At 30.3% G+C, this 23,648-nt stretch overlaps 1 protein-coding gene across 1 annotated transcript; it reads left to right on the forward strand.

Annotated features, from left to right (window-relative positions):
* The first annotated feature begins 5,133 nt into the window (after positions 1 to 5,133).
* On the forward strand, positions 5,134 to 22,032 carry LOC107441291 (toll-like receptor 9). Its single transcript, XM_043050001.2, has 5 exons — positions 5,134 to 5,419; positions 12,182 to 12,587; positions 13,249 to 13,584; positions 18,216 to 18,367; positions 20,227 to 22,032. The coding sequence occupies exons 2-5, from the start codon at positions 12,190 to 12,192 to the stop codon at positions 20,433 to 20,435; spliced, it is 1,095 nt and encodes a 364-aa protein (XP_042905935.1). The 5' UTR covers positions 5,134 to 5,419; positions 12,182 to 12,189; the 3' UTR covers positions 20,436 to 22,032.
* The last annotated feature ends 1,616 nt before the right edge of the window (positions 22,033 to 23,648 follow it).

Here is a 23,648-nt window from a genome sequence, read left to right on the forward strand (position 1 = left end):
AATTATTCACAATGAGATATTAACTTTCCAAAATTTTTTTTGGCCTTACGACCTCTGAGAATCAATACATTTCTGAAAGCTCTTATGAATGGTACAATTATGTTTAGATTTGAACCCAAATTACAATAACAAAACTGCATAGAATATTAGGCTTGTTCACACATCGCCTCGTAGTCATAACATAAGCGGAGGGATACACCGGAAATTTTCTAAATTTCTTCCGGTTTAAGGACGCTTGTTATTGTTTACATTAAACCACCCATCCATAGAATGGTTTTCTACGTCCAATTAAGATCGAATAAAAACAAAAAAGAACATGAAAGTTTTTTATTTTAATGTAAGAAATTTTAGAATTTTTTTTTTTTTTTGTAAGCATTCTTTATTTACGTTTTTTAGTTTCTAAATAATGATTTTTATTGAAACTGAAAATTTTCTGTAAGAGCATGAAATATTAAATTTGGGAAACTAGCTTTTGGTAATGATTTGCAAAACTTTGGAATACTATTTAGAAACAACTGCTTCAGATGATTGCTAGATTGTCCGCTCTTTGGAGCGTAAAATGCGCAGTCTGCCAAATGTGAAGTACACTTTACCTATATTAGATTCCATAAGTCAGCTCCTCGAGAAAGACAAACGTTAGTTGGAGCCAATTTACGGCTATTCTATAAAGAACTTCTGCTTTCAACATTTTACCAATTGAAGCTGTAAAGAACTATTTCCATCAATTTATGTTTGCAGAACAAAAATAGAGAAAGCAAAAATTTCATCAGTACTTTGTCAAAAAAGGAAAAACAGAAATAATTTTAAACATAGTCGACAAGAAAATGGATGCATATTGTTTATATTTGCTACTGATCGGCAAATAAAAATTCTATATGCGGGCCGGATAAAATCTTCCGGCGAGACACAGTTGGCCCGCGGGCCGTAGTTTGCTCATCCCTGGTGTAAAGCTAAGTACAGATAGTGCTAGGGGTTGAAATTCGTCGTAAGACTTCCGGGTTACTACTTCCGATTGATTTTTATGCCTAAACTTGAAAAAGAGCACCATCAAATATTATTATACTTGTAATGTTTACAATATAAAGCGCTTTTTAAATTTCAGCAAAAGAATTTGGAAGACTCCGCAAGCATGCTATGCCCCTACAAGGTGCAACCCAAAAAATAACTAACAGTGATATTTTGTACGAATACAGCCAAATAAAAGAAAAATCTCAGAACATAGCAAAAACCTTACACTTTATTTATGCTAATCAAATAATGAAACTGATTTACGCAAATTCAGAAAAAGACAAAATTAGAAATTAACGTTTAAGATAATAAGTCAAAATGGAGAAGCGCTAAAACCAAATTCATCTTATTTTAATAATTTAGAAAGTTAGAGACACAAATCAAGCAAAAAGAACAACAACAACAAAAAGAATTACTAAAGATATGCATGTTAGCAAAACAGCACTTCATCAGGGGACAAACTGTCTGCCAACACATAGGAGCCTTTCTGTCGTAAATGGTAATAGTACCAAAAACTGACTGTGCCCCGAGGACTCATTAGAATTTATTTTTCTTCATAGTTTTCGTTTTTTTTATGAATTTTGAGAGAACGATTGTGACACAATTCATAGATTCACAGGAAATTTTATATATTCCCAGTTATTATTTAAACGGTTAATGGGCTATTTTGAAGTTCGTAAACACAATTTTATGGGTAGGAGAAAAAGTATTCTGAACTTGTAACTTAAGTTCACTCGGTATTTTTCTCATTATTACATTTGAACTATAAAATAATATTCGAACCCGAATTAAGCATCTGAAAACTTGACAAGTTTTATATTTTTGAATCAATAAGCAACTGCTGCTTTATAACATTTTCTTTCAAATTCTTACTGTCTATGTGTTACAGTTAAAGTAATAAATCCGGTTATTATTAATACTAACCTGTCAATATTAATAATGACCTATTCTTTTGGTCAAAGTGAGAAATAACTCAAATTAATCACTTTAACCGGTTATTAATAATAACCAAGTTTGGTTAATGTGAATAAACGGATTATATAGCATTGGGACAAAGGGATGCCTCTTTTTACATGTGTTACTGTTAAAGCGATAAATCAGGTTATTATTAATACTAAGCAGTTACAATTAATAATAACCGTTTCTTTCGGTCAAAGTGAGAAATAAAAAACGGGAAATTTCCGTATCGTTATCTGTTCGTAGAATAATCGCCAAGTCTTGGCAACTGCCCGAAAAAACCTAAAAAACACATCACAGTAAGGGACCATCTCGATCGAGAAAGGATATAACTCATAGCCACCACCAGGTAAACATGTTTTTTCTTTTCTTAAAAAAATTTCTAGTTTGAAATAAATTTAGCGCCTGGGCGATTGTAGTTGACGTGGCAGTTCACGATACGGAAATATCCCCCCAAAACAAGAAAGAATGCTATTCACCAAACATCATTGGTACGGTCAATATTAATAATAACCGGTTAATGTGATAAATTCACTTAAATTATTCACTTTAACCGGCTTATTTGGTTATTATTAATATTGACCGGTTAGCATTAATAATAACCGACAATTCACATTGACCGTAACATATACAGTCAAACCCCGCTATAGTGAACCTTCAAGGGACCGAAATTTTGGTTCACTATAACCGGGAGTTTACTATATCCGTTCCGCAGGCAATTTGACTAATGGTTTCCAAACTCCTCCCTTTTATTACACATTATTTAAATAAATGACTGAAAAATATTATTTAGTAGCGAAAAATGTGTTATTTTTCATTACTCTTCGTCTTGCTTACAAAAAAAAAAAAAAAAAATTTAGTAATCTTTAGCTGATGAGCAATCCTGACAGAAAATTCATATTGATCCCACTGACACCTTACAGGTGCACTATCTGCTTGGTTTGTTTAGGGATGGGAAAGTGAGATAAAAGAAGCTTATCGCTAAATTCCCCTCTATAGATGGTTTTAAAAAATCGGTATATGTATTTATTTTAAAGTAAAAATTTCAAAATTATTTTTTAAAAAAAATGAAGAAAAAAATCAGTTGAAGACAGGAAAAAGTTCATTATATCCAACTTCCTCACTTTTTTGGTCCACTATATCCACAAAAATTAACATTATGCGTGTATAGCAAGGCACGGGACCTAACATTTCGTTCACTATATCCGGGAGTTCACTATAAACCGTGTTCACTATAGCGGGGTTTGACTATAGAAATAATAATTTTTTAAAACGCATTTTTCTTAAAATCTCATTTTCAGATTTGAAAACACACGCCTAAAAATTTAAAACGTCCTGTAATTTTTTAATGCTGCCGCACAACTAAAATTGATATTCAAAGGAAACAGAAAAAGGAAGGGAGAAAAAAAGAATTTGCGCAAAATTAGAATTTTTATTGCGAAGAAAGTAAAAGCATTTTTTTTAATTGAGATATTGATACAAATTTCTGAGGCGTAGCAATTTTTTTTAGCATCATGTATAAAGAATTTAATTACGTAAGCTCAGAAATTGCGCTCTTATATTCTATACATTAAAAATGGTGGCAGTTTGTTCCAGGCAAATGGAACATAAGCACTGCCGTCAGTTAACCCTTTTACATTTCTATCGACGTACAATTAAAAGGTTCAATTAGATAGAAGTTAAATGGAAGTAAACAGAAGTTAAGAGTTAAAATATAAAATGTATATTTGTTCCATACTCGCGCCAATAAATCAAATTACCACATTGTTCTTTTTCTAACAAGTGCTAGTTGCAAAGGCTTTCCTCATCCATCTGGATAGAAAGTTAATCAATTTGTGTTTTTTTGCGATTTTTTTCGGTTATTTTGCTTTAAATAATGACTATTTATCCATTATCATGGAAAGTATATATTTCCCTAAACTAGATCTTTATTTCTTTATTTTAAAAGTTCGTTTGTTAATCAAAAATAGCAAGAGAGATTACATGTTACAAGACATGGATCTTAACATTCGAAGTGAAATTTTGGAGAAACGAAAACGATGAAAACCATTCCCGATTTGAAATGATTAAATTTCGTTTTATTGAATCTCACAATCTACATCATTTCTTAGAATCTTTTTTCCAATTACAGATCATTATTTTTCAAACATGGGTAATCCTCTACTTTACGATTAACAAAATATTCCTACACAAAGCCAAAATAGTTTATTTTGAAACTAAAATGTTATGCGTTTTTTTTTTTTTTTTTTNTGCTTTTTTTTTGTAAAATTAACGTTGAAGAAGAAATAAACAATGATGGATGAGAATAAATTGCGGGGATCGGCAAGCGGAGCGAGCAAATGGTGAAGTATCCCAGTTACAAAAAAAAAAAAAAANGGTTTTCCTGAACAGATATTCCGTAGTAAATATAAACAATAATGGTATCCCGTTTTATCCATCTCTCCCCTAGTTCTTTTTCTAACAAGTGCTAGTTGCAAAGGCTTTCTTCATCCATCTGGATAGAAAGTTAATCAATTTGTGTTTTTTCGTGATTTTTTTCGGTTATTTTGCTTTAAATAATGACTATTTATCCATTATCATGGAAAGTATATATTTCCCCAAACTAGATCTTTATTTCTTTATTTTAAAAGTTCGTTTGTTAATCAAAAATAGTAAGAGAGATTACATGTTACCAGACATGGATCTTAACATTCGAAGTGAAATTTTGGAGAAACAAAAACGATGAAAACCATTCCCTATTTGAAATGATTAAATTTCGTTTTATTGAATCGCACAATCTATATTCCTTAGAATCTTTTTTTCCAATTACAGATCAGCATTTTTCAAACATGGGTAATCCTCTACTTTACGATTAACAAAATATTCCTACATAAAGTCAAAATAATTTATTTTGAAACTAAAATGTTATGCTTTTTTTTCGTAAAATTAACGTTGAAGAAGAAATAAACAATGACGGATGAGAATAAATTTCGGGGATCGGCAAGCGGAGCGAGCAGATGGTGGAGTATCACAGTTACAAAAAGGAAAAAAAAAATTATAAATAGAACACGTTCCTCACCACTCTAAATGCGCAATTGAACACATTTCGATAATATTGAGAGAGATAAATGTGAACATTTAATCGACGAATGTTCCAAAGTAAAACTTTTAAGCTTCTCAATATCAGTTGTCACAAAATTAAACAAAATCTTATAGATAAGACTGAGACAAACAATACTGTTATCTTTAGTATTAAATTGCTTTCAAGAACTGATATCAATAATTCATTGTTAACTCAATAAGGAGGGATATTTCCCTATGTTATGGTAAATATTTTGCAATTAATGCCAAGGAAAAAAAATAAGGAGAAAATGTATATAAGTAAATTGCTTAACCACTTACAAATTATATTAAGACTTTATTCCATCAAGCTGAGAAGAAATTCTTCGAGAATTTCTACGAATTTACTTCTCTGGTAGGTATATTTTCAATACTGAATTTTATGCTTAAAGAAAGGTAATACTTTGTTTTAGTGAATTAATGCAAAGAAAATATATTTTATGAAAAATTGCTTTATGGGAGTTCAGAATTTGTAATATGCCTTTTTATGATATTTTAACTTTAATGTGTGGGTCATTTCAGAAATTAAAAAAACGGAAAAGCTGTTATACATAATATATAATAATGAAATCCAAAATTGTTTTTATACTATATAAATCTTTCTCATACAATTATTATTTTTATTTCCGAATTATTTTCAAAATAAGAAAGCTTTAGACCGTAAGACATTAAAAGTCAATCGTTGATGACCTTCTAATTCAATGGAGTAAGCTTATTGAGGAAGCTTTGGCCTACAGATGGCAGAAGTGTATTTGAAGAAGAATTATATTTTCAGTTGGTAGGTTGATGCTTTTTTGGTCAGATGTAGTTGAAACTATCATGTATGTTACCTTAAACCCTATTTTGTTTAGACATATTTGAGTCAGAGATGCTTCCCTTGTAACTTAAAAATGATTTAAGGTCATTGCTCATTTAACTTGGAAAAGATTAGTGCCCCGGCTCTTTTAACTTGCCAACATCCAATATTGCTATAATAATTTTTTTGTTTATTTATAGTATAGCGTGACTAAATATAACAAATGATGATAAAATAAATTGTCTGCTAGTCAGTAATTTAAATTGTATAATTGAAATAATATCGAAATCAACGGTAATTGGGTATTTGCACTTCAAGAAAGAAAAATATTACAATATCCACACATTTTACCTACAACGTCAGCTCCAGCTGATCGTTATTAAGCAAAATGGCGTCTTTAAGTTGAGCTAATTTTCCCCACATAAGTTAAAATGTTAATTAACGTGAAGTTGATTAAATACAGCACCGTATCGCACATCGAATTTGTTGAAATATAATTCTTTCTCTTTTACGTCTTTTGCTGAACTTAGATTTATTACTTGTTTATGTATTTTATTGTAACCGTGGTATATTTTTGTTTTGTGTACTTGGCAACTTTGCCTGCCTTTGTGTTAAGTAATAAATGTATAATGGAAGAATTGAAATCTTTATGAAAGAATCTCTTTGTAAGAATATAGAATGTGTCACGTAAGAGAATTGATACTTGACAGGCTTGGCTTACTCAAAATAGAATGGAAAGAACAGTTGCAATCATAAACAAATGCCACGTTTCAATAACCAATCAGGATCGATATACCCATACTACGTCACTTACAGATATCCCATTAAAATTTTAAAAAATGTACTGAAAAGCAAAATAGGAAAATTTAAAATAATAGTTATATATTGACGCCAATGATGTTTCATTAATTTTGGTAAAAAGAAATACATAAAATAAAAATAAACTATGTACTAAATGAAAAAATTAATAGAGAAATGGAACTAATTCGTTTAAAAGAAAAGTGAAAAATCTCCATACCATTTTTGACGCTAGTAATCCATAATTAGTTTTACTAATAGGTACTACTTGAAACAAAAAAAATAAGCTATGTACTAGAAAAACAAAATTAATGGAGAAACGGTGCTAATTTATTAAGATGAAAAGTAAAATATATCCATGCCATTTTTGACAGTTATGATGTTGAATTAATTATAGTAATAGGAACTAATTAAAAAAAATAAATATCATAAGCTGTGTACTGTAAAGTAAAATTAATGGTGAGTTCTATAGAAAAGTAAAAACTCACCATGCGATTATTGACGCCAATGGTGCTTAATTAGTTTCGAAAATAGGGATTTATTGAAGTAATAAAATAAAGCTGTTTACTAAAAGAAAAAAATTAATAGAAAAATGGTTAATTCGTTAAGAAAAGTGAAAAATCACGGTGCCATTTTTGATGCCAATGATGCTCAATTAATTTTGGCAATAAGTAATAATGAAAATAAAAGAATAAACTAAGTATTAATAAACCATATTGCTGAAGAAATGGTTCTAAACCGTTTAGAAGAAACGTAAAAAAATTGCCGCGCTCTTATTGACGCCAACGATGCGTAATTATTTTTTGTTATATGTACTACTGGTATTATGGTAATTGGTGCAGTTTCAATACATACCAAATATACTAATATAGATACAAAATATATTATCTTACTATATATAAAATTCTAATGATGGTGTCGCAGTTTTCCATTGTTGTCGGTGCATTTTTAGTGGCCAGAAAATCAGGTGGTGTGATCAAGTTTTTCCTCATTCGTCTCCTTATTGTTTTGGTTGTAGTCAGCATAAAATTAATAAAAGTCATGCTTTTCTATAAATATTTTTGAATCCCTAACTTAAAGTTATTTTCCTGTACTGCTATTATTACGCTTTTAATTCAAGAGTTTAAAACTAAGAGAATTGCTGTTTTTTTTATTAGTATCATAATGTAAATCTGCCTTACATTTTAAGATAAAGTTATTTAGAAAGGTGGTCTTACAATTATTATTTTTGAGCAAATAACATTAATATACTGTTATAAATTACAGTTAAAGAGATCTGTTAAATGATTTAGAACTTTAGGATCAGCTTCATGCACAATGAGATGCAGGCAAAAAAAAAAAAGTATTTAATATATCCTACCGTTTGGTAAGCGAAAATATTAAATTAAGGATGTGAACTCATCAAATTTGTTTCAACAATATAACGTTATAACAACATAAATGTTATTTAAAAAAATGATTACTAAGAAAAATCACTTCTGTTTACCAATAGATCTAAATATCTAATATATATAATTCTCTTACGTGGCTCCCAAATTTTGGCTGTATTTCTTTTCCGCCGGTGGCAACGTTTGCTTTGTTTTGCTTACGCTACTATTACTGTTACACGGGAATCGACCCATGATTGCCGCTAAAAATGTCACATGCCAAATCTATTTGAGGTGACTCAACATATAGCGCTTTTAAAAACGGAAACTGAAATAACCAGAGAGCATCAACTGCGGCAATCTCATACTATTAAGCTAGGCAGAAGTGAGTAGTCTTTGTCGATAGATCTCTATTTTAGTATTTTGTCGAAAGCGCTTTTTTTCACGAATTTATACATTACGAATTTATTTGACGATTTTTGATTTACATCACGAATTATACTATAGCACATTTCTAATAGGTTTAACGAATTACATGTCATTTATTTGAATTCAAATTTATTTTAATGACTTAGTATTTACTAAAAAGATGTAATTTTTTTATATGGATTTGAATGATTGTTTTGAATTCTTAGAATTGTGTGCATTTGCAATGTACCTAAGTTAGTAGCTAGCGAAGCGATCTTGGTACGCGAAGCAAACCATATAAGATTGCGTAGCAATTTTCGGGGGTTGGCGAGCGTTAGCGAGCAGCGGGCGCAGCCCACTAGTATTAGTATATTTTTTGCCTATTAAACTTCATTAAAACCGAGCAGTTTTAAAATAGATACTGTAGAAAGAGGATAGGACAAAATATAGTAATAAGTAAAGAGAAAAAAAAATCGGAATTATTATTTTAGCTTTACTTTATTAACTGTGTTGAAATGTCTCAGTTTCGTGCACGATTTTAAAGCGCTTTATTTATAATTTACTATTTTCACCTCGCAAGAAGAACGTGTATTTAGCTACTTTGGAATAATAATCACTTATAAAAACGTAATAATTGCAGAAACTACTAATAAATATTACAAGTAAATACATTTAAATGGAGATGTCCAAGTCAGAGGCTGAACTAGATCAGGGCTCCACTATCATTCAATCAAATTCCGTATGCATTATTCCTAATAGACGATTCGTATTCATATCCCAATAGAAACACATTCCTGTTGGCCTCTGTAACCGATTGGTCATTAATGGATTTCCAGTGGACAGGTAAGTGAAGTGACGTCAGTGTAGACATCTCTATTGAGAAAAAAGAAATAGTCATAAATGATAATATAGACCAGGGATGGCGAGCCAATGGCACGCGTGCCATTTATGGCACTCAACACGATATTTTGGGTACGTCACCGATCACATTTGTTATTACACTATGAATTGTCATTACACAAATGTTATTACACTATGAAGGATATGTAACAATTAAATTAAAATTCACAAAATAATAAATAATTATTAATAAAAGAATTAACAATTAATGCTAAAAAAACAATAACATAAAAAACAAGCTAACAAAAGTAACTAGCAAAAAAAAATTTTTTTAACAGTCCTGCTTAAACTAACATCTTACAACCTAATCTAAGTTATTTGTCATCTATTCTGCAACAACAGAAGTCACACTGATGTTACTTTAAGTTGAATAACGCGTATAACTGAGACATTGCGAAATGTTTTTTTTTTTTCAGTGTAAGTAAAGAGTTTAAAGCTGATAGTATTTAGTATTATTATTTTTCTAATAATCACGAAGTCAAAATTATTTGACGGCACGTCTATGACCTCATTAAACAACTTTTTAGAAAAAAAATGGCACGTTGGTAGATGTTCGCCACCCCTGATATAGACGATCCACTCTTATACATTTTCCTTGAAGTTTGTCTCGCCCTCTTGCTACAAAGGAAACGGTTAGATGTCACTGTAGATTTGAATAGTTGACTCTCTATGGTTTATTATGTAGTGACTCTGTCAATTTTTTTTCTTCCTTAGGAATATTTCATGAATGATGATTATAATTTATATTAAAAGCATGTACGAATAAAATACTTCTCTTAGTGGGTGGTTAATTTTAAAGGCGTCTTTTTCCTTGCTCCATTCCAATAATAAATACTGACCAAAGATAGAATTGCATGCATATATCTTTTCGTTTTGAAATTTTTTCCTACTGTGAATGTATGGAGAAGCATAAAATTTTCACATCGATTTCAAATAATTTATTTATTGATTTTATTTCTATCATACGAATATAGTATTTCTGACATATTTTTATTTACTCCTGTTTATTTCATTCAGTCATATTAAATTCTACTATAAACAAAGAAAAGAAAAATCTACATTAACAACACTTTTTGAAATTTATTCCTTAGTTTGAAAGAATTAATAGTGTACGTAATCCATATGAATACGTATTTTATTCCACATTGGAGAAGTTTAAGAATAAGAAAAATTGTAAGAGATTAAAATAAATCGCAATTAACTATACAAAGCGTACTGTTATCTTCATCAACAAGTGATATCCTTCAAGAACTTAAATCTAAGCATTTTATGGAACTAAATTAAAAACAGTAACCAAACAATCACAAAGAACTTCATAAATTCAATTGAATTGATATTAAAGGCAAATTATAAACTCATCAATCTAACTAATAGATAGATTTATATCTGAAACCGATTGAGTGATAGTGTTCCGGCACTTCAGAAAAAAATTGTTTTTTTAAATGAAAGTTTATATGATTCTCTGAGGAAATAACTTATAGATTTTAAAAAAATGCTTGTTTAACAATTGATGACAATTAAAGAAATTTGTATTTTCATGAAAAATAGCTGGATCATACGACGGGATTTTGAGGACGAAAAAAAAAGATGCTAAGTAAAAATAATTTTTTTTTACAAAAAGAAAAAAAAAAGATACTAAAATGCTCTGTTACGTCTGTTATCAGGTTTGTCATGTCTGTTACCTAATACAGTAATAAATATTATCAGCAACAAGTATAAAATTTAAAAGAACAAAAATTCAGGATTAGACTTTGAAAATTTGGATTTGACTAGAAATAAAATAAGCTAAAAAATAAATAAATATTATTTATGTAGCTAATTGGTAACAGCAATTATGGACAAAGTGAAAAAGTACTTGCTAAAAGAATTAAAGGATTCGATTGCATCAACCGAGCGTGACGAAATAGCTGCTTATATTTTTTCACTTGGTGCTAAAGTAATGCTATTCATTTTTTTTTTAAAAGTATATATGCGTATGTTAACAGAAATTCCGGAAAGCGACAGTTAATTTTGAAAAACTAATATTTTTAATTAATTTTTACTTTTTCGAACGCAGAAGGCAAGCCCGATGCACCATATTTCGCTCTACCGCCACTGCAGCGGAAGTATCAAATTTCCGTCTAAGCGCACACGCATCTCTGACCATCGCAGCCACATTATGTAATGTTTCCATGTAATAGTGGGGAGTTCAATATATTGAAAACAACTGCGATTCCACGGATTGTTTTCTATAATCAGATTTTCGAACGCAAAGAATGTTAAACCAGCTGAAATTCATCGTCAACTTGTATTGTGAAATAGTAACGATTGTTGGAATGATGAGAAAGTGAGTTCGGCAATTCAGTGGCGGAAGCACCCAATGTTTGCTTAAAGCTGTGTTGTTGAAGAGCGTCTTGAAAAGCAGCTCGCCATTCATGGATTCATGTTCCTCTCACAAAATGCAGTCAAGAAAGTCAGCAATAGTGTAAATGAGCCTGTAGAAAGTCGTGCATTATCTTGTTGCTTATAATATGGATAGGGATCTCAGGTTTAAAAGACATTCTGGAGGATCAAAGAGAGATTCATCTTTTGCCTGATTATCTGCACTTTCATTTCCCTTCAAGACACAATGGATAGGAATCCATTTCACCGAAAACGTCCTTTATTGTTACTCGAAAGAGATAGTACCACATTCCAAACATGTGAATAAAAAAATACCACTTCAGTATGTAGACCAGGTAAAGTAAAACATTTGAAAAAATAAATAAAAACATGTTAATTTCATTAAGTTATGGAAAAAGGGCAATCAATAAGACATCCCCAATTTACAGGAGGAGTGATATTTAACAGTTATTATTTTCATTTACAGGTTTAATCATGTTTACATCCTTCTTTCTCCTTTCCCTCTTCACTGCTGGTGTGTTGGCTGGAAGTCTATGCCCACCTCGAGAGAGCATCTATCCTTGCAGTTGCTCGAACATTCAACTGGGGAAGAAAAATTATATGACTTCAGTGTATTGCCACCATGTTCATAGCTCTGATTCATTGGCTGCGATTTTTCCATCCTTACGTGCCATAAAAATAGATGTTTTGCACCTGTATGATTCTTTCTGGGAGGCTCACAAGATTGAAAAAGCAGGCGAAGACAAGAGAGTGTTGCCCACAGACTGGCTAACGTTGCTCAAAGTCACGGAGATCGATATCGTAGACACAACGTTATCGCAATGTTTTGCCTGCCAATCCAAACTCGTTTGCAGAAATACAATGACTCAAAAGTAAATGTCCCTTCTTTCAATTTATTAATTAAAAAGAATTTTTATATTTATTAAAAAACAGTAAAAGCTGTTCAACTTTACGTTATATTTTGTTTTGCTGCTCAAACACTATAAAACGTAGAACTGAAATTACGAAGAAAAGTGAACAGGGAGTAAGATGGAATAAAAAAAAATTAACCTTCGTTAATTAGTCCCAGAATCATTAACTGTTAAACTTGTGAAAGATACGAGCGCAGTTCCATTGCTCACTGGAATGCAACTACATATGTAAAATTTGTCGTGCTGAAAGGGTCGTTTTTATTTATGAACTTAATACGAGTTTTTTTTCTTCTTAAAATTCAAAATTATTTAAAGGTTATCGTAATTTTAAGTGTTTTTTCCGCGATGTTTTTTTAGTAGTTTTGCTTCAAGTTACCTTTTGCTTTGTTGCGAAAAAAGTATAAAACTTAGAAACTTGAAATTGCGATAATGTGCTGAAAAATGCATAAAAATACTGAAAATTGTAACAAACCAAAATTTAACAATTGTCTACAAAATTATACAAGTTTCATTAGAACTTCACGGGAGATCTACAAGTTTGATCTACTCGAGGCTTATCTTTTTATTGTATAAAATGAAATTGATTTTCGTAACAAATGAGCTGATGTGTTTTCTCTTTTAGGTTTTCAATCACCAATAGTTCGTCCCACGATAAGATTTGCACACTCTGTGATTCAGGCAAAAACAACAAGTATTCTTGGACGAGTTGCATGAGTCGGTTAAAGCATTTCCATTTCAGCCACGGTAAACTATCCAGCATCAACTTCGATCTATTTCCCTATGAGATGAAGGAGCTGACCATTTTGAATCTGACCCACAATGAGATTGTTACCGTGGATGCGAAGGCCATAAAGAACCTCCCACGGCTCAAAACCTTAGACTTATCCCACAACCTGATCCAATATCTGCACAATATGTTTATCATTGAAATGACTAATCTGGAATATCTGGATGTAAGGTAAATTCTAAATGTCACTTAAAAGAAGATAATACGTCTGTCAGCTTTTTATTGTGGACAGTCAGAAATAGGGGGTTCTGAAAATGGACATCCAAATTTAACGACGAAACCAAGAATTTTGCATTTCTCGACCGACTAGATCGAGCGTTGCACCTGACACTACCACAACTACTTTTCATTGACATCATCAAAAATCAGTGCACTGCTGTCATCTTTAGTATTAAAAAATATATGTATTTTTTTTTTAATTCAATCATGTTTTGTGCGATTTTAAACTTTATTTACAGTTAAAATAAAATCCTTTTTTCGAAGCTTTTTCTTCTTTAAAAAATAGAGAAATGTTCTTAGTTTTACACAGCGAATATTTTATGATATTAAAAAATTTAAAAATACTTCTTTTTTATTTTAGTCTACTACTTTTATTAGGGGCAAACTGTTTTCTTTCTACTTTCCAATTTTTATGAAGGAAAAAAAATCAGTCTTTCTCATTTTAAGAATATTTAAATTAGAAATTTCATTAAATATGTATTTTTATAATTATCTAGAGGTAAGTGGTTAGAAGTAACTAAAATAATTGTAGAGTTTTTTATTCTGAAAATTTTGAAAAGTTAACAATTTCAAAGTATGTAATTGTTTTAGTTTAGTTTGAACAAATTAAAGAAACTCTTTGTTTAGATTTCTATCAAGAAAAAACTTTCCAACTACTTTACACTTTCAAGAAGTAAAACAATTCTTTTTTCTTCTTTTTTTGTTATAATTAGAAGAATATTTAAACTAGAAATGTTCTTATAAATATACATATTTGTTTTTGAACTTATTGAAAAAAAGGCAACATTTTAAGTGCATGTTTCGACAGTTATCTATGCTAAAATGCATGTACATGTGTATTCGGCTTTGTGTTGAAGTTATAATAAGCCTTAAATTTTTTTTAATCTCATGAAAAAAAGAAAACAATTTAAAAATTTGAATCAGAGAAAGGAGGTTTAGTTCAAACGAGAACTGTTTTTTTTTTCTTTTAAAAGGCAAATGAACTAAATAGCGAAGAATAGTTTTAAACAGAACCAAACAAAAAGTAATGGCTGTGAAATAACGCAAGTACGTTATGGTTTTGAAATTAAAAGAAATTATTAGTCAAAGATGGCAGCAGTAGAGCCCCTGAATTAGACAGGCCGACTCATCATTTATTTTTGCTCCAAAGAGCTAACATAAGCACAATACTAACATAACGTTAACTTGTGAACTTTTTTGCTCCAATATTGCTTGATAGGTCAGCTCTGATAGTATAGGAGCCTTAGGCAGCAGTACAGTAATTCTTGATGACGTAAATGAAACGTTATGGTGGGCGTGTCGGATGCACCGCTCGATCTAGTCTTTCTTCGGAATTCGGGATCGGGTATATTACAGGTAACTTTTTAAGCATTCAGTACACTAAACAATGAAGTGTTTTTTTTCTTTTTTTAAATTGAATTTGAACAACATCAATTTATTACCACGACTGCAAATTTATTGTACCCATGACAAACTGGAAAAAAAAGGGTTTGGTTCAAGGGTCATTTCGTCGACGAAACGACCCTCTCGAGGAAACAGCCTGTCGACGAAATGGCCTAGTAGATGAAATGGCCTGTCGATGAAATTATTGTCGATTAAATGAATGCGACCCGGGAAAAAATAAATTGTCGTCTCTTAATACCATTTCAAAAGAGACTAATTTTTTTAAATTTTTTTTTTAAGGGTCCTAAGTTATTTCTAGGCCCTAGCAGCAAATTAACTTGGACCCTCATTGTACCAATATTCACGAATTTATGCTCAATAAGCGTTCAAAGGGCCGTTATTTTCCCGCATTAGCCCTATATAGAATTGTCAGATTCACCCGACATTTTATATTTATTATTCAGCCAATACTGGCCCTATGTAGGACCAACATTAAATAATCTAGACACTCCAATATTGGTTTATGTTCATATAGAACCCATATAGAGTCAATTCTATAGAGTCATATAGAGTTCATATAGAGTCAATTATGATAGCAACTGAGACCAAGGAAAAATTGTTTCTACATCACATTATTTGGTTACATTCTTTGAAAAGAGAAGTCAGAAAAACAAGATAAAAAGCTCAGCTGAATCCGTATTGTACAATTTTCAACAGTAAAGAATTATCAGTGTCGTGTATGTACAATAAATAAAGAAACTATCAAGGAAAACTTAAGATTCCGGTATTTAGAAGTATAATAATGTATACTCTCGATAAGTTGAAGAGACGCTAAAAAAATTTCGAGAAAGCGAGGTTTCGGGATAACAAGTTCAGAACTAAATATGTTCTAAAAAGTAGAAAAATATATTCCAAAACATTACTCTAAAAAGTAGAGGCATGAAACATACGAATAATTACCTATATATATATATGCATGCAATGATCGTTGACTCTAAATCTGAATACAGCAATTATAATTTTATTTTTAAAAGTAAGACAAAAAAAATTATGCTTCAAATAGAAAAGAATTGGTTTACACTAAACTTACTTTGTGAGTTTTTCGAAAAAGTTCAATTTCTATTTCGAAAAAAATTTGACATGACAAGGTTTTGAGAAGAATCTCTTCGACATAGGAATTCAAATTAACACTAGGTGGATATATAAAGCCTAAGGGAAAAATATTTTTTTGACATAACAAGGTTTTCGAGATATCGAAAGTGTACTGTAGTTAAAAAGAAGTTACATTTGTTTAAAATAACGCTTCAAGGATGAATTGAATCGAACTTCTTTATTTATTTTGAGAGATATAATATAGTCCATACTCTGTACATCAGTAGTTCCCAAATAGGGTTTCGTGGAAGAGTTAAAGTAGTTCCGAGAGTTAGGGCATATGTTTTAACCAGTAACCTTTGAGACCTTTAAAAAGAATTGTTTCTTATTTCAATCCAATCAATTTAGCATCTAATTAATAATTCATTTCTTATTTCATATTTCTGTTGCCCTTAAGAATTTATTTAAAGTAAAATACCTTTAAAGAAATAAATAAATAATTTTTTTTTACAGAATATAATTTTTCTAATAACAATATAGAGTATAAATTATGAAAAGATCATGCATTTATGAAACTTTCATTATTATTTCTCATTGCGATTTTTGAATGAAGATAAAACTACCAAATTTGTTAATAAAGAAATATGTTTTCCTAATAACGATTTTTAACGTCAGTTCGTTCTAATTATTATTTCAAAGAAAACCATATTTCTGCTTGTTTTATTCATTTTCAGCTGAAAGCATACATTACGCTTAAAACAAATTTATAGCTGGACTAGATACAGCTTCATGATTTCAAATTTAACAGTCGGACATAAAAACTGACTAAGATTATTAATGATAAAACAGTGAAAAAAGTTCATTCTTCCTATTAAGTATTTTCAAAATAAAGTTTTTTTATTGACAAATACGGTCGAAATTGTTTTTATGAAGTTGGGATTCCGACGAAAAAGAGTTAATCCATCTGCGTTCCATTGCCGGAAAAAAAAATTGGAAACTGCTGCTGTATACAACCAATCTATAAAGAAGCTTAAAAATAAACCTAAAACTTCAACAGATTACATTTTTTAAGATACTAGAGCTGTTTATCAAGGGCCGTTTGAAAATAACCAAACGGAAGAAAATTTTCATGAAGCAAATTAATTTTTTGATTCTACATATGTTTCTCTTGTTTTTCGAAATAGTTGCCAAATTTTCTTGAACACTTATCATACCTTACAACTAGATTTAGAATATCCTCTTCATAGTAACTTGCCGCCTGCTCCGATAACCAAGAGGTCACGACCATTTTCACGTCATCGTTGTACTGGTTGCCGCCAAAATGACGTTTGAAACATCGGAAAAGATGGAAATCACCTAACGCAAGGCCTGACTTGTATTAAGGGTTGGTCCAGAACTTTACGACTAAAAGAATCCAATAAAGCTGGAGACTGAGCTGTGAAGAGACTCATTGTCATGGAGGAACAAAATTTCCCGTCAGTATACCAGTAGGAAGCTTCATGAACTTCACAGATCTGCCGGTGAAGGTATAGTTTGTTTAAAACAAGAACTCCCCCAGACAATCACCTGGACCTGTGGCGGTGACTATGGTAACGAGGTAGACTATTTCAAGTAGGGGTGCGGGGTCACTGTTTTGGTGTGGTTTCGACTTCGGTCGGTGAGAGAAAGGGAATATCTCTCCTCCGTCTATTGTGTTAGTCCTAGAGTGAAGCTACCCTCCCCAAAATGTGCTATTCTTGTTTCCATAGCACCAGACGGTCTATGACTTTGTGGCGGCAGGAGTTCCTAGCTGAGGGAAGCTATATGCTGCAGACAGGCTTTCTGCTGACTAAAAATGCATCACTGACTGTATCTCGATCAGCGGGGGGCGATTTGTTAAACTTGAACATTTTAAAGACGCAGAATAACTGACTGTACAGGTTACCTACATGACTGTAACTGATTAAGTCACCTATTAGTGTCCACAACAAAACAGCCCTTACTTAAAAAACAATCCTCGTATTTCTTTACATAATATTTTTACATTTTGCTTATAATTTAATAAAATGTTGAACACTTTTGAAATATTCAAAGAAATTGTTATCAATAATTTTGTCTTATATTGATAGTTGGAACAATATTCAAACCCTTGGAAATAAGTTCTTTTCAAAACTGCCCAATTTAGTGACTTTTAATCTTGCTTACAACACGATCCAACAACTCGATGAGAGTGAATGGGAAGGTGTGCCCATCAAAAGTCTGAAAAATATTGATTTGACAGGTAAGCATTTTACTATATTCCTGAAGTACTTAATGACCTGCCATTTTCTTCTAAATGACCAGCATGTATATGGTTACATAAATGTTGCATGAAAGATGTCATACAAGGATGGAAACGATGTCATAGACGACATTAAATCACTTGTGTTTTCTTCATTCACGTCAAACAAGTCTTGAGAATGGGCGCCTATTTCCGAGCGCTTGAAACCAGCGAAATTCGATTGCTATTTTCATATATTTTGAAGCTAATAAAGTTAATTTTAAAGAAGTATATCTTTTCGCTTCAGTTTTTAGCGATTATTAATTTAATAAACGATGTTTAATGAAAATAAATCAGAACTACTTTGGATTTTAAAATAAACAATTAGTTACAGACTCGTTATATCGATAGCACATGTCAATCCGCTTTGTCCCGATTTGCTTCTCTTGGCTACTGCGGTTTTCAATCTCAGTTTCTAGTTTCGCTTTTTACCAATGTTTTTCAATTTCACACTCGGCTACCGCGGTTTTATCAATTTTATTATTCAATTTTATATTTAATTTTAGTTGGCAACTTTACGTTTTCTGTATCAAATGTCTTTTGTTTTCTTCATTCACGTCGAGTGAGACTTGAGAATGGGCGCCTGCTTTGGAACACTCTGTGGATGTCACTTTTTATTACCATCTTCATAAATTTTAAAGAAAAATGAAGTCTTTATACTATCAAGTATACCTTTCCGATACAGTCTCTTGGGAGTATTCATTTAAGACTCGTGAAATGTTTATTAACCTATTGTTTAAGTCAGTCGTGTTTGTTGAAAAAATAATGTAAATAACGTAAATTTAATTTCAAGTACACAAACTTTTACTGAAAATAAATTTCTAAACATTATCTATTTCTTGCAATAGCTATGTCTGTTTTAGAAATAACAAAAATAAATAAATAATGCATGGATAAGATTTGGAGATCTTTTTTTGATTTAATTAACTTACTGAGATAGTTTTTGAAAAAAAGTTAATCAATCATTCATTTCTCTTCCCTCACTCTAAAAAAACCTTCACATTGATATAGTCCAAAGAATATGTAGTACACTTGGAAAAAATTCGCTACCGAAAAAAAAAACTTTTAAGAAATCTTTAAAAATTTAAATTATTAACCTTTTGCGCACAGCTGGTACAATAAATGGTAAAAATATGCTATTTAAAAGAAAATGGATAATTAGATTTTGTGAACTCGGTGCAGTTTTGGTTAGGGGGGAAAAAATACAATACCCTGAAAAACGCGCTGAAGTTTATCGTAAATGCTATTGCAGTCTTTTTTTTTAAAAATTGTGATACTCCATACATTAAATGTTTTTTTTTTTTTCATAATATTCTAGATCATTAAAAAAATTTTATATTCCACCAAAATCAATGTTTTTAAGTAAATTTACTTTAATATTCAGATTATTAAAAATGGAACGCCAAGTTGGAAAAAAAAACAAGCGCTTTCGGCACCTCCTTCCTTTTTTAATTTTATTTATTCGAGATTCTAAAACCACAAAAGCTGCTCACAACATTTGTGCTGCGTGCGAAGAGGACGTCATACTTTCAAGAACCCCTTATGATAGATATGCTAAGTTTAAAAATAGAAAATTTGCCCTGAAGGACGCACCTCGCTTTGGCCATCCATGGGGAAGAGTAATTTAAAACCACTTTTGCCCGAAAATTTGTACCAAACGAATAAGGAAACTAGCAATGACAATGGAATGATCCCAAACTTTACTCAGTTGTTAACACAATAAAATTTTTACTTAGTCAACGTTAAAATATATAAAATATATTTTAACGTTATAAAATTAACAAGTTGTCTGTTAATGGTAGTATTTTTCTTTCCCGCAGATAATCAACTGCATTGTGATTGCAGCATTCAATGGATTAACAGCACTTTCCCCGTTCATACAATGCTGTTAGGCCGATGTTCAACTCCAGAGGAATACGAAAACTCTTTGCTAAGAAAAGCTTCCAGAATGCTCAATGAAAGATGTGATGGAAGTAGTATTGGCACCAGAAATAGGCGAACGACAACCCCCATGTCTAAAATATACTAAGATCATATCATCTGGACGACTATTATTTTTAGACAGTTACAATCACTTATGAGTTTTTAGAGCAGAATATTAATTTATTGCAATGCATGTGTAAATAAGAAAATAACATAAATAAAATTTACAAAATAAAAATTACTCTTACAAAATTAAAAAAAAAATGAAATTAAAAAAAAAAAAACATCTACAAATTTCTATTGTATTCGTTAGAAGTGAAAATAATGAAGTATTTCCTTATTGGTCTGTTTCTGATAAAACAATTTTGACCACTATAAAATAATCCTTGTATATTTTTCTCTTCCAATGCATTTAAAAATGAAAACAGATTAAACTATAAATTCAATCTCTTACATACACAGAAAATGCGACTATTAGTTTGTTGAAAAAAATCTATTTATTAAACCCAATCAACTTTTTTAGTTATTTTTAACTATTTCACACAAATGATATATTTTTGACTTTTTTTTCATTGCATACTGTAACATTTATTTATAGTGTAATTTGGTCATGAAAGGTTGAGTAGTTAAAGCTAGTAAATTCAACTAATTAAAATGCCGTAAAACTATGCAAAATGTTAATTGAATCCAATTTCCTACTTTTGTTATTATTTTTCATTGTCATAAAAAAACTGCGAATAACGAGAGTAAATCCATTTGCATTTTTACATGGACAATTGCTTTGATAAAAGGCATATTAACAATGAAAATATTTAAAGTGATAAAACTGTACCAAATACTGGGACTCGGAAAGATATAAAGAGTTCATAAACTTCCTTTTATTATTTTGTTTCATATTACTTTTATTTTAATCAGGATTAAGTTATAACGTCGTTTGATTTTGATGCATCCGAAACATTAGGTCAGAAAATAATCCTTTGCATAGCATAGCTGCTTTTAGCTCTCATGTTATTTAATACACAAACCAATTATATCATTGTTTTTTACTTTCTTTCAATTGGGTACTTGCAACTCGAGGAATAAAAAATGGAAGTGATTGTGGCAAGTCATGTGATTTAAATGAGATTTAATTGTATACCTGTAAGCGACGTCACTCGTGTGTGTCGACATGATTGGCAACTGAATGGACAAATGCCATGATTTACTTTGATGACGTCACTTGCAGGTATTTAATTGAGAAAAAAAAATCATCTTAAACTTAGAATTAAGTATTTTGAGAATAAAATCTTATAAATTTTTGCTTTCATGTATTATTGTTTCAAACTTTAACAGTTTAAACATATCTCTTGGGTTTGTAAGATTATTTAGTTTATATCTCAAAATTTGCATGAATTGTATTGTTCCCAAGAAAGCAGTTTTGATTAAACTTTTTAATTTATTTCTTCAATTTTAGTATAATAAATTTTTATTTGTATCCCTGTACATTTTTTTAAATATTTTAGTTTTGCTTTACATTCTTAAGAAGGTTTTTTTTAAACTAAAAATACTTTTGTTGAAATTTTAACTATTATTTTTTTAATCAACGATGCATATAAGTTCATCGATTTGTCTATGTTTATGAAGTATATTTTATAAGTAGTATTTTATACTTTTTTCCCATTCATACTTGAAAATGTATCGTTATTAAAAACTTTTTATGAAAATTTTATTGCTTTTTTTTATAATTAACAATGCATCAAGCTGTTATAACTTGCTTGCTCTGCCTGCTAGCGATCTCTCTACCCAGAAACATATGATATAAGCAATGAGATAAATACTTGTTATTTATACTTTTCAAATGTACGCATGAATCATTAACGTATGGGGTAAAATGTGTAGATATATCTACTCACACGCATAACAAATAAGCTAAAATAAGCAGAGTGAAGGTTGGTACTCGGTTAGCTAATTTTGCGAATTTCTTAAAAGGCTTAACACGACATAGCTGTAACAAAGTTAGCATTTCAGATAAGCTTTTGAATTATTTAGAAATAATGGCGAGTTAAAAACCTATAAATTGAATTTGCTAAATCAAGAATCATACATTAAAAAAAAACACTACCACAAGAAAATATTTATCCATAGTCCGGAGCAAATTTGCATCTCTTTATATATACAGAACTTTTAAATGGATCTCTGTAAATATGCTTTTAAATGTTAAGGTTAATTAAACAAGTATGATAAAAAACTAATCCAATAAATCCCGCAAAAAAATCTACAAAAAAATATCATGCATAAAATGAATTGCTTATTTCAAAAAGAAAAGAAAAACAAAAAAACAGTGGCAGAGAAAGTCGGAAAACATTGGATGACGTTAAATTATATTAAAATAATCAAATCCCAACTTAAAAATAATTTTTATGTAAGTGTGCACTGAATTTATTCTTTTGTAAAAATTTATTACATCGAATCAAATAATTTAAAATTTTCTTAATTGGTAGCGATGCTTAAATATTGATGACTTAAAACTTCAATATCTAAGGTTGATTAAAATAATTTTTTTTAAATATTTCATTCACGCCAAATATTTACTTCGTTAAAAAATATAATAACTTCCAAATAAATCTAGAACTAGCAGCAATCAGTACCAGATTAAAAGTTTTTTCTGTATTTAGTCATAACCTTAGAAAACAAGGGCGTCGGCAGGGGAGTGCAAGGAGGTGCACTTGCACACCCCTGGCATATTTTTTTTAAGCAATTAGAGATACATGAAAACAATTTTGTTTTAAAAATTTTTATTAAAATACTTTTATTCAAAAACAAATAAGTAATTATTGATACATAACAATTAAAAAATTGTTTAATCAAACAAGAATTGTAATAGTCTTGTTTGCTGTTCAAATCTGTTTATAACTTTTTTCAATGAATTCTGAGTCATCTTTGATTCTTTTCTTATGCAGAAACTTGGCAGATATCTAAGCTATATTTTTAAATTTCATTTCATAAAATATAAATAATATTATATTTTCTACTAATTATTTGTTTAAGAAAGGTGTATAATACAAACTGACTTCTCACAACTGTAAAACTTCATCAACACAATAAATACCAATGTTACGCGTGTACAAACACGTTATTATACGAAACTACTGTTTATAGTTATTTGAGTTTCAATGCTAGCGTAAGGCAAAATTCCGAAGTACAAGAAATTCGTACTTTTTTTTAAATATCTTGTTAAAAATGAAGAAATGTATCTTGAAAAAAATTAACAGATGAAAGTATATGTAATAACGAAACAAAATGTAATAAAAAAGTATTTTTAAAAAAATTGGGGGGGGGG

The sequence above is a fragment of the Parasteatoda tepidariorum genome, chromosome 4 (genome assembly GCF_043381705.1).
Source record: "Parasteatoda tepidariorum isolate YZ-2023 chromosome 4, CAS_Ptep_4.0, whole genome shotgun sequence".
Classification (NCBI taxonomy): Eukaryota; Metazoa; Arthropoda; class Arachnida; order Araneae; family Theridiidae; genus Parasteatoda; species Parasteatoda tepidariorum.

What these genes read in the sequence shown, in the direction of transcription:
- LOC107441291 (XM_043050001.2), top strand. Translation starts at nt 12,190, where the DNA reads ATGTTTACATCCTTCTTTCTCCTTTCCCTCTTCACTGCTGGTGTGTTG. An exon ending in CTGGAATATCTGGATGTAAG is followed by an intron (nt 13,585 to 18,215) that starts GTAAATTCTAAA and finishes TTATATTGATAG; the next exon opens with TTGGAACAATATTCAAACCC. An exon ending in GAAAAATATTGATTTGACAG is followed by an intron (nt 18,368 to 20,226) that starts GTAAGCATTTTA and finishes TCTTTCCCGCAG; the next exon opens with ATAATCAACTGCATTGTGAT.